The sequence below is a fragment of the Dicentrarchus labrax genome, unplaced genomic scaffold, assembly GCF_905237075.1.
Source record: "Dicentrarchus labrax unplaced genomic scaffold, dlabrax2021, whole genome shotgun sequence".
Lineage (NCBI taxonomy): Eukaryota > Metazoa > Chordata > Actinopteri > Moronidae > Dicentrarchus > Dicentrarchus labrax.
In genome coordinates this window covers 17,850,562-17,869,284 of record NW_026136712.1, presented here as the reverse complement: position 1 = coordinate 17,869,284, position 18,723 = coordinate 17,850,562, and the positions used below count along the sequence as shown (strand labels likewise).

At 41.5% G+C, this 18,723-nt stretch overlaps 1 protein-coding gene across 2 annotated transcripts in view; it reads left to right on the top strand.

Annotated features, from left to right (window-relative positions):
* The first annotated feature begins 1,093 nt into the window (after positions 1 to 1,093).
* ttyh2 (tweety family member 2) overlaps positions 1,094 to 18,723 on the top strand; it is a 57,170-nt gene continuing 39,540 nt past the window's right edge. The window contains exons 1-2 of one of the 2 annotated variants that reach the window (XM_051417859.1): positions 1,094 to 1,574; positions 14,436 to 14,608. In XM_051417859.1, the coding sequence (XP_051273819.1) occupies positions 1,446 to 1,574; positions 14,436 to 14,608 (302 nt within the window). In that variant the 5' untranslated portion in view covers positions 1,094 to 1,445. The remainder of the gene's footprint in view (positions 1,575 to 14,435; positions 14,609 to 18,723) is intronic. The other variant, XM_051417860.1, reaches the window with a different exon arrangement.

The following is an 18,723-nucleotide window of genomic DNA, read 5'->3' as shown; positions in this document are numbered from 1 at the left end:
TTTACATGAACATGTTAAAATAGATCTTTGTCCCAAAGCAATATTCATCTCAGGGCAGTGCCAAACAAACAAAGCCTTAGACCCATTTTTACAAACTTCTTTAGCTGCTTGGTGCCATAATTCCCTGCTTATTATATACAATGTTTATGCTGGTTGAGGATTCAACTAGTGTCTTCTATAAAAGGATACAATATTCATGTGTCTGGAAAAAGCTGTATGAAAAATGTTTTAAAGTTAATTTAATGTAAATGCATAACTGACTCTCTTCAGTAAATTAATTCTATCTTTATACTGAACTAGTTCAGAATAGCAGTATTAAACTAAAATCTATTTAGGCCCCAGTGAAGCATCACAGAAACACAATATTGAAAAATGAGTCTGTGGATGCCTATAATCAGTGTTGGGCAGGAGCTCATTACACTAACATTACTCCCAGTCACTAGTAGTGTTACTAATGTCTAATATTCAGCAGCTGGAAATATTCCATTACTTTGATTTTAACAAACTAAACTGGATTACAGACATGGAGTAAGGGACACAATTACCACATTTTTTTGGGGGGGGGGAGTAATATAGCTAGTAGTGTAACTAATTACTTTTGATACGTAGTTTTACTACTTATGAGTAATAAGTCCTATATTGCTTTTGTTTTGAGGAACTAGCCCAACACTGTCTGTAATAAAACCAGTGAGGACAGACTATAAAACGGGTGAGCTGATGTGTGTTCACTGGGATGAAATCCAGCACACATCCAGTACTCTGTGGTCTGACTTCACTTGTATCGCCACTGAGGCTCTACAGTACATGAAGATTAAAGTTGGTGTCTGACTCAGACCTCCACTGTGAACACACCTCCTGCTGTAGATTGAGTGTGAGTGACTCAGTTGACCACTAGGTGGCAGTGCAGTCGCTCATTCCCCGTAGAGACTAATTAAACACTTAAACGATCAAACATTTTGTGAAGATGAACATAATATTCCCACTCAGTCAATATGTGTGTGTTCTTTAACACTGACCTCAGACCAGCTTCAACACTGGTCTTTCTAAAACTCCTGTGAGGGGCGTCTTTGCGCGCTCCCGTATCTCCTCGTGTACTCTGTGCGCGCTCCCGCCGGTGCGTTTGGAGCAGCTGTCTGTCGGATAGGAGCAGTAGTCCCGCACAGACGCGGGGACATGGGCGCAGTGTGATTATTTCTTTCTTTTCATGAGAAACCCCTCAGTCGGATTTCACTTTAACAACCAGAACCGCTGTGTCTGCGGGACTTCTCGGAGGTTTTTGCTCCCATGTGTGGCTCAGAGTGTGTTTCCACAGACGGGCATGCTTTTATCATTGTCTTTGTTTGATATGAGACGGGATTAAAAGATCTCCGGCAGCGGACCAGACAGCCCGCTTTAGTGAAGGGAGGCTAATTTAGGCTTGAGCCTAACTTTTTCTCGGGGCAGGGATGTCTTCGGCTCGGGTGGATTACATTGCGCCCTGGTGGACTTACTGGCTTCACAATTTTCCTCATATCAACCTGAGGTTTCAGCCCACTGACAATAGCTTCCAGCCCGAAGAAGAAAACTACCAGCAGGTCAGTAGAGGATGGGACACGGGGCTTCAGTAGGACCTCCTCAGTTATCAAGGATAGAAGTAAAACAGGCACCAAATGTGCTTATAGGTGCTCAATAGTTAGTTTATAACGGTATTGTGACACCTCTCTTTCTTTAATAATGATTTAATATATGTCTGATGTTCCCTGTGGTATCACTACAGTCAGCTGCAGGGTGGGAATCATCATTGGGTTTTCTGCTGCCCTCAGATTGAAATCACATTTTGCGTAATTCATGACAAAAGTGTCCCATAATGACTCTGTGAGTGTCATCCAGTGCACTTCTGGTGGCAGCCACCTTGAATAGTCGGCCACATTTATTAGGGGCCATAGCTCAGTGAAGCAAGTCAATGAAACCTGGGGTTGTTCATGCTGTCTGCTCATTCTAAAAGCAAGCAGTACACCAATTGAATGCATCAGATGTTTGTTTTCCAGTAGAGACAGAACATCTCAGCATTTAAATTTGGATTCAGTTTGGTAGTTTATTTCATTTATATGTGTTGGGACAAAGAAGTTGTCTTTGTGTCTGTTTGGGGAGACATAGGGGAGAGATGGGGGGGGGGATCAGGAAGCACACTTGTGGGTGGGGACTGGCATAGATATGTTTCACCCATGGGAGCCTAAGTGGTTCCCATACTCCAGAGGCGGTGACAGGACTCACAGTTTTGAAGTGGGTTGGGATCATCTGTTGGATGACCAATAAGCTGCTTGTGAAGTAGTATGAATGTTTTATTATTTCACTGTTTCATTTTTCCAGGTTACAGCTTAGCATCTATCAGTGCACGTATATCTTCATTATGCTGAGAACAGATGACATTTTCTGTTCACGTCCTGCAAAGGTCAGGGGACCTTCAGAGTCTGAGGGAGTCAGAGAGGGGGTCTTGGCGGTACATTTCACAAGTGACAAGTAATGGAAACATTATTTAAAGAAATCACAGCAATGTATACGTGTGTGTGTTTTCAATCAAACGTGAAAGAAACATGAAGTAACAAAAGGAGAAACTTGAAGAAATCACTTCAGTTTAGACTAATAATGCCTGGAGGAAAGGAAGGATCCCATCCACTGGTATCACGAATGACTGTAGAGTGAAATATCACTTGATAGAATCATGTTTTCACTTCTTTACTATACAGAATACTATCTATACTCTATACTATATAAACCCATCAAAGATGCTAATTAACACACATTCGATGGCGTCACCGAGATGAAAAGAAACTTATTTTATCGGAGCTGTACTGAACTCACACCGAACAATCGAGCCTTCTGCGCACCATTTCACCCTGACCACCAACTCCGAGAGAGAGACATGTGGCCGCTAAATGCTCCACTATGTCTATAAGATAGTCACTGTCTGCTGTTGTGTGTGGAGCAGGTAGCGTATATTACCCACAAAGAGTCTTAAATTGCCCTAGAGAGAATAAAATCCTCCCAACAGAGTGTTTTTTTTCCACTATCACTTTTAGCTTTTTGGTGCCAATAGCATCTTAAGGCACTAAAACATTGGCTTCAACAGTATCTGTGATGCTACCCTTTGCTTTTATCTGCTATCTCGTCACCAATAGTAGTAGTTTGATGCATTTTTGCCTTACAAGATATCAGATGGCAGCACAGCTAAATTGGATTTATGTTGTGGTGGTATCAGGGGAAGAGAGACAGAGAGAGAGAGAGAGAGAGAGAGAGAGAGAGAGAGAGAGATATTTCTTTTCTCCTAATGCTGCCAGTTTCTATTCTCCATAGCACTGTGGAAGTAGAAGTAGTAGAGTCAGAGCCACAGGGTGGGGGGGGGGGGGGGGAGTCTCCGCAGGAGAGTAGCACTTCCTCCTGAGAAACTGTCAACAGCAGCCAGGCGCTCCAATCAGGGGTGGGAAACCCCCATCATCACAACCATCAACCTCTCTTGTTCTCTATGACTTTTGTTTTTCTGTTTCCCTCACCGTCTCGTCGTGCTCTTCCTCTCTCGCTTGTCTTTCACAGATAATAGGTCAAGCCCTTCATGCTCCTACTTCGTAGAACAATTTTCTGTAAAGGGCCAGAGCTAATGACTCACTTTCAAGCTGACGCAAGGCTATATAGGCCATTACATTTCCTGTCCTTTGTGGGCTGTTAAAGCTTATTTCTGATCACCACCTTCTTTTTTGACTGCATTAGTCTCTGTGATATATATTGCCCCCTGGATGTATTTACATAGTTGTTAAGTTGTGAATTATGCTTGAATTACTGAGAGCTAGTGTTAATGTTGTTAATGAAGTGATTCATAACAGTGTAATCAGTTTAATCTGGTCAGCAGGTACTATAAGGCAGCGTTTGTTTCAGGGAATTTACTTGTGCTCTGCAAATCATCACACTGTGGTATCCATTTTCTGTGCTGGGATGATTAACATCATCGCAGCGTTTAATAGAAACAAATTCAGTTTAAAGGTAACCAAAAAAATGAAGCTTTGTAATCGAACCGTGTAATGTGAGTCTACGTGAGTAAAATGAGTCCGCTCTTCTGTAGAGGAATTGCTGAATGGATGTTTAGTTGGCCACTGCTGTGGAGAGTATTGAGCAGTGGAGCCCTGCCTTTAACCCAGGCTGTATGCCTTTTCAGAGGAATTATAATTGGCTAGTTGTAGTGTGGGCAATCCTGGTGAATTCTTTTGTTGGCTTTAGGCCAGCGAATGTGATGGAATGCAAGGGGTTGTGATCTTTCACTGTTCTTTGTCTGTATGTGTGTGTGTCTGTGTTAGAGTATGTGTGTATGTGAGTGTGGTAGTAGGTTTCTCACCCTCTGTTGGTCATTGGTATTGTCAGTAATGGAATGTCTGTCAGCTGAATCACCTGACTAGACTTCTTCTCTAATTTCTGTCCTCTGACAATAAGCGAGTTGTTCTTTCTTATTGTCAAATGTTTGGAAAATCTCACCCAGAGCGGCATTACAGTGGAGAGTTAAGGTTTCTGTATGCGTGAAACAAACTAGAGCCGGTCATACAACTTCTACTACACAGTGCTACACTCGAAGGCGAAGCATGAAGTCTGCCTTTATGGCCGCCTGCTAGCTGTATCACACTGACTTCAGGATCTCTCTCCGAGAACTGCACTAAGTTATAAAGGTTATAAGTTATAAAAGTTCTGCGAAGAGAGGCGTTCAAACTCTGCCTACTTTCACTCCTCCACATAGGCCTACTGGACAATTGCTGCGTGAATTTAACCTGATTATTATCTGTTTGGGAAGGTTATTTCTCAGGTTGATGCACTGTTAGAAGGTTCGATAAGCACTTTGTGTTAAGCATACCGAGGCCTTTACTGACCTCTCATTGAGAAAGTGATTGCCCAGCATTGTGGATGATTGCCTTTTGGGATGCACATGCTCCTGGGATAATGTGCCGATCTCCTCCGCCATCACTCAGTCCTCCTCTGCCAGGTGTGTGTGTGTGTGTGTGAAATGTATTTCTTTCTCTGCTCCTCATCTCCGTGTCCTGCAGCCGAGAGGATGGAAAGAGGGCAAAAACTGAAAACTGAAAAAGCTCACCTAAAAATAGGACAGGGGCCTAGTTTTTCTAAAAATTTGTGTGTGTGCCTGTGTGTGTGTGTGTGTGTGTGTGTGTGTGTGTGTGTGTGTGTGTGTGTGTGTGTGTGTGTGTGTGTGTGTTTTTGACTGTATTGAGCCAGACATCATGTGTAGGTCAGCAGGTCCTGGTCCATCTGACTTCCCTTCCCATTTCCTGCTTTGTGACTGAAACAAGTTTGTGCCAAATACTTTGTGTCCATCACATGGACTGCTGTTCCCCATCCAGCCAAGGAAGTAACAGCCAGCATTCTATCATTTTATTTGTGGTAATTATTGTATTAGAAAATGATAAATACTGTTAGTAATTGGATTAGGTTGAGTGGCATAATTATATAACTCCAGTGTAATGCGGAGACAAGAAGTATGGAGAAGAAGCGTTATGTTATGTATTTTTGCCCATTATCAGGGCCAATTATATCAAAACTAAATTACAAGTTACACTGTTGCTTTCTCAAATAGTTAACTGATGCAGTATTTAGAGCACTCCCTGGTCCTGAGTTGAATATATAATGTTGAAATGTCTCACTCTACCTCTGTGTAACAGACACTTCTTTAAAGGAATAGTTTGACATTTTGGAAATATGCTTTATTTGCATTTTTCTAAAGAGTTACATGAGAAGATTGATTCCACTCTCAGAACTAAATCCAGCAGGCAGATAGCTTAGCTTAGCATAAAGAGGGAAGAGCAGAGACTACAGGAAGCAACTGCTCCCGGCCAAGATATTTTTGCTTTGTTTTTGTTTGTTTGCACAAATTAAATGAAACAGCGAACTACTGTATTCTCAGTTTACCCTGACAAACCATGACATAGTCTAGTTACCAAAGTATTAGAGTGATGTAAATACCGATGAGGTCTTTTGATGAAAGACATGTTCTCTGTTAGTAGTCTTTGGCCTCATTGTAACTCACTATCTGGAGGTCATAACCGGCCTGTGTATTCTTTATGAACATTCAGTATTTTCCTATTATTATCTCTGGTTGACACAGAAATGACTGTAAAGATTGTGGGCGAACGCTCAGTGCATGCTCAGGCACAGGAAATAACGTAATGTGTTATTGCTGAAGGAGAATGCGCCATGTTGTGCACTAAAAACACTCTTTATTGTCAAGGAGCTTGTGTAGTGTGCATTATGTCCCAAACATTAGAAGGCATGACAAAAAAGCTTTCACGTGCAGATTCATCATGTCCGTCCTTGTGTTCCAACTTCAGGTCACTTCATGGAACTGACAGAGCACGGTACTCGGAAATTGTAGCGTTGAATGCAAAAATAAATCGGTTTTATGACCTTAACAAACACGGACATCTTGGTAGATTTCACACTTCCTAACATAATTACAGATGATTGAAGAAAAGTTGTCTATCCTGCAGCACAGGAGAACAAAGACCTTTGCTTAATAGCAGCACCATTTGTCCTTGACAAAATAACATCCACTTTTTACGTCTTACCACTGATCACTTTAATGTCCAGCTCAGACAACTTTCTATTGAAAGCTTTTATCTTGCTATTACCATGGCCTTGAATGATACGGGATAAATGAACAAGCCGCAGACATGGCATTCAATTACAGGAGCAAACACACACTCTTAACACACTCGATCTTCCCGCTTCAGTGGCTTTTCTTACAGAGATTCCCTGGGAACAATGTTCCACCCGAGTGCATGTAAACAGTCTCCTCCTCCAGACCTTCCTATTTTTTTCTGTTGTCTTTGTTTTCCCTGTTTCTCTCTCCCTCACTTTAAATGTTTTTCTGCGATCATCAGCATTTTCTTCACCTTGCCCTCTTTGTTCAGTGATGTTAGACCATCACATACAATCTAAATGGTGTGTGAGTGCCGCTCATGTGTACAAGACTGAGAGGATGTATGTGAAATCATGAAGATATGTCCCCACTTTTCTAATAATGCCCTTCACGCACTTACTTTGATTGTACTGCAGCAATCGTTTCCTAGAGTGCGGTTATCATTGTGTCATTATACAATAATTTCACATTCAAATTATTTCATTAATAAGTTAATTTTGTCATCTCAATGATTTGATTGTGTCATTGCAGGGGCTCATCTTTACACGATGCCATTACAAGCAGCTAAATATTAACGATTGCAGCTGATATTACACAAGCTGTCGCTGTAGCTGTGTTTAGTTTGTGTGATAGAAAATAGAGAATTATGCATAGCAAGGGCTGAAAATCCATTATCAGTTCTGCTATCACAACCACTCTGATTGGATTGAAAATTTACCAAATCCTATTGCCTCCTCCTCAAGAAAATCAATCTTAAATCTGCTATTCTTGATTTCCATGCTCCTTGTCTCCCCCCGCTCTCTCCGTTTCTGTGAATGACTGTGTAAACTTATTGTTAGAGCAGTGATTCACCCCAGCTCATCCTCTGTAGCAGTCCTGATGTCTTTTTTTTTTTCTCATGCAGCCTTAGTCCTCGTTTGAGTCATCCATACACATAGGAAGATGCACAGTGTCCCCTCTGGCTCTCCAGAAGGTCATTAACCCCAATCTGTCTCTGTTGTGCCTGAAGCCAGTAATTAGCATCACCTGATTGGCTAGATGGTATGGCCAAGATCTGTACTAATAATGCTGTATGTCCATCCCCCATGCTGATGTAACAACATGTAAACAGGATATGACAGCACTGAATGATGATGTCGATGGTGCCGGGAGTTTATGGTTGTTTGGTTTTCCTCTGCATTCCCTTGTGGCTTGATTTTAGTTGGCGATGAAGAGCATGATACGATACCTTCAGCAGGTCAGATCAAATGTATGTACCCACTAAAAGCTGTTGTGAACTGGGGCAAGTGGATTCACGCAGCCACATTCCCCTCCAGGAGAAACAACAATGAAAGTCTGCTCTTCCGTGGAGACTAGGGGGGTTGGGTTTCCTTTGTTGTGGGGGTATAGCATCAAAACCGTGACCCCTGACTCCCCTGAGGGAATGGTTTGGGCTTTGGGTTCACAGAGGGTGTCAAGGAAATAGGGAGATAATATGCTTCACCGCACTCCAAAGATGTCCCGATAAGCATGGCATGCACAGGAGCAGCTACTAGAGAGAGATTCATGAAGGTTTTATACAGAAAAACAGAAATAAACCAAGAAAGTCTGAGAGAATGAGCAGACACTACACCTGACGAAGCTCCTGAGACCTTCACTTTATAATGGCAAAGTGCAGAGGGCAACAAGGCAGTGCAGCGTAACAGATTTAAAGGATCCTTTGGCAAAGACGCCTCCTTCTTCCTCCCTTTCCCTCCTCCTCGCGTCCATAACCCACGGGTCGTTTTGCTGGGACTTAATGGCGTCCCAGCTGTGAACATGGGCAGGCCCAGCCGAGTGCACTCTGCCGGAAAGAGCCCCGGTCCCCGGGGCGCTCACCCGAGTGTCAGAGTGGGACAGGCAGCAGTGTGGAGGAGGACAGTGAGTCGGACTACTCCATTGATCTTTGGGGAGGGGGGCATTCCTCAAGGCCCTTTGGCTGCCTTCATTCAAACCTTCATGGTAGTAGGGATTCATTTTATAAAGTGCCGTATTACACTGCAGCATGTTAAGCATATCAAAGAAGAAAATGTCAAAGGGATCTTTTTTGGCTGCTTCACAATAAGATATCTTAGAGGAATCTGTCTGTTTTTGCTCTTTAAAGGGAAATTTTGCAGATGGGGGCTAGCTTACTCAAAAAGAAGACTACTCAAAGCAGTTTTATAATGTCTGTTCTGGCTGAGCTTTTTTTAAGTCTAATTTTTTTTCATACCTGTCTTTTGCGAGTCTCCCAACTTTATGGCCCTGCAATGCTAAATCCCTTTAAGACAAGGGAAAGAGAATTACAAATGTTAAAAGATGAATAAAATACTAAAAATAACGTCCACTGATACACAACAGTAAGAAGAGGCTCCTGCTGCTCACTGTGTGTTGACTTTTAAGTGAAATCTCTTTCTTTATCCGTGTCTTCTTCTTCCTCTAACTGACCTGACACATGTTTAACCCCTATCATGTTGAAGGAATGTCACTGTCCATTCTGGTCAAACACACATACACACACACATATTGTACATCAGTGCACACTGTGCCTGGAGACCTTCCCCACCTCCGCACAGCTGTCTGCCACCTGCTGTGGAGCAACCATGCTTGCGGAAAGACACTTCATATCGCTTAGCGTGCATTTAGCGCCACTCCAAGCTTGTGGAATTCCACTGTTACATGCCTTAGTCCTGCTCAGCAGATGCACGGGAACAGATGGAGGTGCTTCCCATCTCTATGTATTAATTATGGTCACTACTTGTGTATTAAAAATTGATTTTTTATGGGCGCTCAGCATAAGGTATGAACTATATACCACTTAGACTGTTGTGAGTTTGCATCTGTCCTGACATACAGCACATCTTCCATCTCCTCTGTTTGCTGTCTCTTTCCATTCTGCTCCAGTGAAGCACCTTTTTCAACAGTGAAGTGCCCATCAAGAGGTATATATCCAGGTCAGATTTTCTGGGTTAGACATGCCTTTCCTTTATACATGGACATTTGGAGAAAAAAAATAAAAATCACTGAGTCCTTTTGAAGAAATGAGGTTGAAGTTGCGTGACTGTGAAGCTTCAAATATGGACTTATGGCTATAAAGTTGGATTTATTGCAAGGCTTTTAGTATTGGATTTAATGCTAGAATGATTAATAGGTTAATCAATTACTCGTCTGACAGGAATAATTGACAATTACAAATGATGAATTGTTGTATTGGCATTTTTGTATTATTTTTCACAAGTTATAGATGTAACCAATAATCTATCAAGTGAAAAAACATTAGCTATATTTCCCAATGATTAAAATGACACTTAGTTGTTGCCCTAACTGGAAAACATCGGATGTACTTGAGTTGAATTGGCAGCTTTGCATTTTGTTAAGTTCATACAGAGGCCACATGAGAGTATTTGTGAATAACAGATGGCTCAAAAGTTCCTTAGAAAAATACTCCTCTTGTGTTATCTTTGCTGAGTTCACTTATGTGTCATCCCTTGAATTATAGTTCATTAGTCATCCTTTGGGGCAGAGCGCACACTCATTTTTATACATTCAACAGTGAGATTCGTATAGGTTTGTTCACTATTTGGGGGGAAATCGTAGCATTATGCAACATTCCAGCCTCGGGGCTAAGCCATCTACAATGGACTCGTAATAGGAGAGAAAGTGGGCCGTGCCGTGGGTAATGAAGAGTCTGCCATGTGGATGAGGTAGCTGTGTCTTTGTCTTCCCTTTGCAGACACACACACACGTGCAGAAAAACACACTTTGTCATTCAGGCGTTCTTTGCCCTCTTTCTTCTCTTCGCTCTTCCTCTTGCACACCCTGCTGTCTCTCTGTTTTCATTACCTACGATATTCCCTCCATCATTCTGTCACCATCTCTTCCTATTTCTCTTTATTCTCGTTTTTCTCCCCCTCCGCTCGCCCTCCAGATCTCACGGATTGCCTTTCCGCTCAGCTAGATCTTCCTTCCTTTCTTTCCCCCATGTCATTGCCTCCAGCCTCACGATTACCCCGCACCCTGTCTATAGGGACAATTGAGAGGAAACAAAAACAGAGAAAACAGTGGAGTGGGCTTCTTGAGGTAGGAGTGAGTAAGTAAGCAGAAGGGTGTTAACATATTGAGTCTACTTTTATGGGAAACTACTCAGACCTAATTTAGGTAGCAGTTAAGTGGTCAGAGCTGCCAATTTGATTTTTTACCAAAGAGCCAATGTGTGCACACTCTGGTCGGTAAAAGATAAATGGTGTTTTTAAACTTAATGGAAGGTTGGAGCACTTGGGAAGTGATGGTTACAGGATGGGGTTGTGGCGTGTGTGTGTGTGTGTGTGTATCTTTGTGCACGTTCAGTGTCTGTGTGCGACCTTCCACTGAATGGATGCTACATTATTCAGAAGCCATTATTTTTGCGCTCTACTACTGAGAAGAAAGGACAGTAGATGGAGAGAGTAATAGACAGAAAGAAAGTGGAGAGTGTTGTCTTGGCTATAACTGCTTTATAAGAAACCTTGGAATAAATGTTGCTTTAAAAAAATAAATAAAAAAGAATTCATTTTTGAGTTCCTTTTTTAAAAGCAGCGTTTAAATTATACAATGGGTTTTGAGGGGGTTTGGAGGCACAAACACCAGGAACCTTACCAAAGTTTATTCCTTTGATGGTACATGTGAGGTCGCTCAACTATCTACCATTTCCCTCACCGGTCCCCCCCGCACCCCCGCCTTCTGCCACATTCCCTCCTTTCTCCACATTGCCTGGCTGCGAGGGGGGAATCACAAGACAGAGGCATGGCAATTTAAGAAGGCCTGTCACATGCTGCTTAATTCAAATAGGCTGTGATAATTCGCCCTTTCACTCGTCCTCCTTCCCTGACGCAAGGGCACCAACTAACCTGCACGTTACCATGACGATAAGAGCGGCTGGGTGGCCTCAGTGTTTGTGCGTTCAGCAGGAGTTTCCCCCCTTTTTCCTCCTCTGTCGAACAATCTGAGGCCGTCTCCCACCCATCCCCCCCCTCCCACATTCATATTATCCACCTGCGTCCCACATCTCCATCTCATTTACTGTGTTCACCTCAATTACACCCAGTTTACGCCAACTCTCATCACTCCAGCCCCCCACCCCGCCTTCAGATGAGACGAGGAGCCTCTCTCTCTCTCCGTCTCTTTGTCTCACCTTGGTGCACACTGCCATCCATCTGTCTGAGCACAGCCATTAACACATTTACAATCCCATCTCTTAAATGGCGGCGCTAAATTCCCACTAATTTCCACACCTATTTTATGGGGTACTGGAAAATATGAGAAAGTCGAGGGGTCAATTGCCCTGTCCTTCCTTTGACACTTGCATTTATATATGTTTTGCTCTTTTTGTCATCAGCAGATGTGCGGCCTTCTACATGAAAGGCATGTAGCCGTGAAATGGGACAAGATGAGGCACTGCACCCCAATAGATGGAGCTCAGGAGAGGAGCAAAAGTAGAAAGAAATTGATTTTTAGGGGGAAGGGAGCAAATGATAAAAACACATTCATGATGCAGACACTGCAAAATGAGTGGACACACTTAGTGGTAGTTATATATATATATATATATTGCAGTTGCGTTTTTGCTCTATTACCAGCACAGTCGACAGGGGAGAGACTGTGTCAGGTGATATAAACAGCTGTTTTAAGGCTTCTGGAGGATTTTTCAATTTGCTATTTACCTGTCTCTTTTATAGCAATCGTTGACATAATCCCGCAGATTCTTCCATTTCTGAATTTTAATCCCACGACTTGACTTGTGGGACTCACATCACAGCATAAGGACAGATGGCTCAGCACCAAAAAGATTTTCAGACAAACTAAAAAGGACGAGTAAGAGGGGGGAAAAAAAGAGGGAGCGAGCTTGAATAAACCCATCTGTTCACAGATGGATGCAGAATTCATTTGAGGCTGTTAGGACAGTCTTGTTGCTATTTTTGTCACGGCCCTCCATCTCTCGCAGAAGGTGGGATGGGGGCTAAAGGAGAAATGAGAGGGAGAAGTAGATGCAGAGATGTATGAGGAGGTGTCCACTCTCAGCTGGAGACAGTGGATGCAGCTGGCCTTGTTTCTGTGGCTTACTAATCACAGTAACTGCTGACATTAGTTTGAAATTGTTTTGTTCAGAGTCATAGAATTTCCTTTCACTATGATGTTTACATTTAGCAAATGACAAGGGGATAGGGTTTGTAACAACTACTGAGTGATGAATTCTTTCTGTCCATACTTCAGTACAGTGGGACATGTTACATGGAAGCCACATAAAAGTGCAGGATCTTTTTTTTCCTTAATTTGATAGTGACAGTTGACGATAAACAGGAAATGGAGGGAGGAAGAGACGTGGGAGGCGACAGAGTAAAGCTCTTCCACTGATCTCTGCACAGTGACAACCTAATTAGCCTACGTTGAATATGAATGCGGGGATACTGAGTGGCGGATCTGCTACTGAACTCAGATCAGTGTAGTGTGTGATGCTGACAGTCCTACGTCGGGTAGCTAATGAAGTGACTTATTTTTCCAGTGATAATTCTAGCCTCTTAGTGCCGCCTTCGGGGCCCGCGGTTTACCAGATGGGCTACCGTAGCTCCCTCAGGGTTTGTTAAATTACCTGTTCAATCATTAGCACACACACACTTTAGAGGTATTGATTGGCCTTAAGTTATTCATGTGGTCCAGCACTTCATACTAACATTTAGGCTCATAGGGACCTAGCATTGGTCCATGCTGTAAGAACACAGACACAGAGCAGCATTAGCATTCATTTTGAGTTGTGTTTCTGTCCCGTATTCACTCTCCTTTTAGCTCTGTTTTGGTCTCCACCAACTCTTGGGAAAATATATCACAGCTAAGTTGTTGTTCTTCACCAGTTAGTAGCTTAGTTAATAGCAAAGTTAATAGCTTTGATCTGCTTGAAAGGGGGGGTTGAAGATAATGGAACTTGCAGGCCTGTACTGACAAAACAATAAGCTAAAAGGGGCTTAAAAGGCCAATAAAACACAAAAAAAGGTTCTCGTTACCCAAGGATCATTGTAGAAATTGTTTTATAGATGCATGCAAACAAAGCAAAAAGCAATCCACAGACACATGTATGATTTTACTGTATTTCATATGTTCATCTTTAACTCCGGTTGCATTTTATGTTTTATTCTTTTGCACATGCAGTGGTTGAAAGTAACTACTTTTACACAAGTACAGTTTTTACATAACTGATAAATTTGCTTTATAATGCTACTCCACTACATTTTAGAAATAGCTCCTCATCAACCTGCAGCGACATTAAAATACTCCTTACGCACTAATACATCACTAATAATAATGCAATATAATATTTAATAAACACTCTTGATTGGGTCATTTGTCTTTGTAACGACTTTTGATACTTGAGTACATTTTGCTGACAATACGTTTGCTGTGATTTTATGCAGTGTAAGTATTTTTAAATGGTTGTGTTGCCCCTTTTACTTGCCGACGATCTTCTTCCACAGCACACTGAGTTTACTTGTAATGAAATCTGCTACACACATGTATCTGATATACCAACAAAATTGCATCGCCTTGCCTTTAACGGGTAAGTGAACTAACAGGGACATTTCCCAAAAAAGTAATGTTACGTAAAACACTTGCTGGGAAGCATTAGTCATAAGAGACCCTGTTTTCCAGGTCAAAATGGTTGTTCGTTGCTTGAGGCAAAACATGAGCTCTGATGCCACTTTTTGTATCTAACTTAGCTGCTTAATGTCACCCCCCTCTCTAGTCTCTAATATTCCTGGGCTGTGTGGCGGCGGCGGGGCTCGGCCTCAACCTGCTGTGTCTGGCCATCTACCTGAGCTGTTTGTGCTGCTGCCGCAAAGACGAAGAGGAGGAGAGCAAGAAGCCCAACTCCTGCTGTGTCACCTGGTCCGCTGTCGCTGCCGGCCTCATCACATGGTGAGAGAATCAAGACAAGGTGTTATGACTTAACTGCTGATTGTCGTGCGCGCACACTCTCTGTTGATGTCTGCCACTCTCTGTGTTTTCACATCTTCTTTATTGGTCCTTCAGTATTCCTAACGGGGAGCTGTAAATGGCATGGTGTTTTCTCTGCGAACGCTCTCAATCTGTTTCTACACATTCTGTATTCCCACATGAGGACTTTAACTTATTAGTTCATGGCGCATAAACCCTCTGTATATTTGTCTATACTGTATGTCTGTTTGTCAGCCTGTCTCTGTTTTCCCATTTGTATTCTCAAGGTGTTCTAGGTCTTTCTGGTCTACATAGCTGTCAGTCCACTTTTCTTTAGAAATACCCTGAGCTTCTATTTGCAGTTCTACAGATACTTGTGGATGGGGTTCACAAAAGCATAGGTCTCTGTATTTTCTTTCTTTTGATGAGATCCGTCTTTGATCTGTATCTGCTAAGACTCTTTTCCCTCTGTCAGACATTGATGTGGATGAAATCTCTCTGATAACCCTTACCCTCTCTATATTTTTGTATTATATGTGGCTTAAAAACCAGACTTAAAATGTATAAGAGTAAAAGTTTTGTGTACAAGCAATGTCTTTTCCTTGAACATCAGTCTGGATTGTGCCTTTCAAAACAGTTCATTAGGAAGGTCTGGCCTCTGGTTTGAGGAGATATTGGCACACTCATCTTACAATTCCCCACACCTTGAGCTCACAGGGTGTTAAACAAAATAGCATTAGTTTGCATTCTGACTCTCAAGTGCCATCCTGTTGTGGGTGTATTAGGAATATTCTGCTGACAATGTGTGATTGTGTGTTACTGCCTGTGACAGCCAACTGGCAGGGAAATCTCTTCACCTTGATGCCTTGAACCTCTGGATAGAGATGAGCCAACTGAGTCTGCGAAATAAAATGCAAAAAACGAGATGAAATGGGGATAGGTTACAATACAGAATACAATATGAGACAATTCAATGATCCCTCTGTTGAGAAGCCTCTGTTACTTTAGGCACAGAAACATATTGAGTTATAGGAATATAGTACATAGTACATGGTCACTATACCCTACAACATAATTTATAAGCCTTCACAGGAATATGATAGGAATATTCCACCAGCCTTGAAACTCTGAAGAAACCCAGAAATTATAAATAAATACTTGTAAATAACATTCCCCCCCAGCTTAATGCTTGCCTGAACTAGCAGACTAAAAAGTTTATCAAGCGTAGCCTATTTATTTTTGCTTCTATAAAAATCTCCCATCTACATCGCTGGCTGGGTAATGCAACCCAGAAAATGGAAAACAGGTTACAGGTTACTAATGGTGAGTAAAATGGCATTTTTCATTAGTACAGATCTTGTGTCACCATCAGAAATAATAGTCATTCATAATAAATTATAGGCTTAATGCTCAAGTATTATGTATGAGGAGATGGAATGTGTTCAATAAACCACTTTTGGTTTAAATTTGACTATTTCAGAGGATGTTTCCTTACTTTTAAAGATGATATCTGACCAAGTGTTTCCCCTCAGATTTAACCGTGGAGGAGCGTTGTACTAGATGTGACTTGTTTTGGCTGGAGGCTGCTGGATCTCATCAAGTCTATGGTGAACTGAAAACTTTCCTGATGTGAAATGACATTATGTTTAGCTGCGATAAAGATTAATGATATGAATATTTGGCCGTTAGCGGGAACACAGACAACCTCAAGCAGCTCATTATTTTTACTTAGTTCCAACTTTTCATTCTGTTAACATTCTGCCGCTGTGTCAAACATGCAAATCAACCCTTGATGCTGCTGACAAACATCACCACCCTCAAAACTTTAGGGGCAAAGATTGACTTACAGCCTGTTAAAGCTACTAAAGCATAGTGCAAAATAGTCAGCACTTACATCGCCAGATAGGGCCTGTTAAGTCAGTCAATGAGATTTGCTCTCCGCACAAAGTAGCAAATTGAATTTGAGGAGTGGATACTTCTCTCAGCCATGTGACAGTCATGTTTAGAAACCAGCGGGTAATATTAAATTAAGCCTCGAGCATTATCATACATCTGTCTTTTTTTCAGAGGAGGTTCATTGTTCAATGGAAACACACAGCGGTGTCATGGTTGTGTCAAATATCTAGGCTAAAGCTTGTGTTTGGTACCATCTGTAGGTGAATCACACTAATGATTAACACCCCCTTTGTTCTTTGCCTTATTTCAGCGCCACTACCAACAGCTACTGAACGCAATTTAATAAAAGTGTAAATGAAAAAAGAAAGAATATAAAGGCTTTTCACTTCTTCACTCTAGTCTTTAAAAGGAAACGTTTAAAATATTTAAACTCCTCATTTCAAAGCTAAATGTTGGCTGCTAAAAGCATGAAGATGAACTTTCTCTATGTCAAATTACCTTTGAAGCGCTACTTGGAAAAACAGCACTAAAGCACTAATGATACAACACTTAGGTTGATGTTGCACACATTTATTCAGCGGCTTCTCTCTGTTAAGGGTAAGCAAATGGCTTCTGTTCCCTCCAAGTCAAAGAGTCTTCATTACGTGATATTTAATCATTTATGTGCAGTTTCTTAAAATATAGAGTGACTCAAAAGTGGCAACCCTGTCTCATATTAAAGATGTATGTTGCAAAATCAAAATTAGAAGAGTTAAAATACAGCTGCAAGCAGAAGCCGTGGACTATGGGAACTGTGGGCACTGTTATGTAATGACATACAGTATATTCATGTACAGTACATTCAAGTCTTGTTCCATTTTGACTTGACAGATCAAGTTGTTGGATGCTCTCGGAAGCCCATTTGATTACCTGGGTATTAGATTCGATTTGAAACCTACCTACCTAGGCTTATTGGTTTGCAAGAACAAGATATGTTTAGTTAATGAGAACAAAAACAGGAAGCGCTTCATACTTGGACCCCTAAAAATGAAAGATCATTTATTAAGACGTGTTGGTTACTGTTACACCTGTCATACTTTATGTTCTTGCACAGTACATATGCAATTTACAGTGATAACGGGGGCAGATATACCACTGGAAATTCTAAGTAAAGTTTGAAACGATGTGTCTGGGATTACAGACAGAGACTGACAAAAACTGGTTGAGAAATGAGACATTGTGTGCCTTCAAATGTAGTGACAAATAAAATATGAAAACTATGAAAAGAGAAAAATCTTACACTCAAAATCCATTGCAAATATGTGGGCTGCTGTACTTCAAAGTGATGAGTGCTCGTTTCAGTCTGTGTTTCATCTACCTGTTTTAATGCGCATTTTTAATTTAAGCATTAAAAAGAAACAAAATTAGGAAGAATTGCAAAAACATTTTGGTGGAAAAGTTAATACATGAACAAACACTATATTTATCACTTTGTTTCATTTGTTTGAGGTGATATAATGCCACCAGACTGGAGAATTTACACCACCAGCTGTTTCAGCTGCACATCGCTATGCACAACTCCTAATAATTAGTAAAAGCACATAAATTAGCATTTTCTTTTGCCAATTTTCTGGAAATGTGGTTAAAATTTGCACTAGATTTGAATGGAAACTTTGAACGAGTAGCTTTTCCTCCATGTATTTTCCATATGTGTATCTATGTCCATGTATCCTCTTGGAAGGTCTTTGTAGAATAAGTCAGTTGATGGTTTAGTGACAGTTGGTTTTCAGACAGCTCCCACACTTTACCCCTCTGCAAGATTTCTACCCTCTACAAAATCATATGTCTGGTCTTCACTTCTTTGTAGTAGCTCAGACTTTGGGTGGGAACATGGAAAGTGGGAACCTCTGTCATGGTAGATGCTGTAAAATGCTACCTTTTCTATCTCTAAGAGTGCTCAATAGTAGTCCCACAAGACTGACATGTTTTGGTCTGGAGTAAATTTAAAGATCTTACGTGGCCTGACTCGATAAGTTGTAAGACTTAATATTGTGAGATGAATGAAGTGGGAGGAAACATCCTGCGGGAAATCAACTCTCCTTCATGTGATTCCCAACTTTGATTATGTCAGTCTTGAGGATATGCCAGAGCGATATCCCAGTGGATTTTGTATTGGACTTGGAACAGGAAAACTGGCTTCATTTTAATCTCATCTGTCCAGA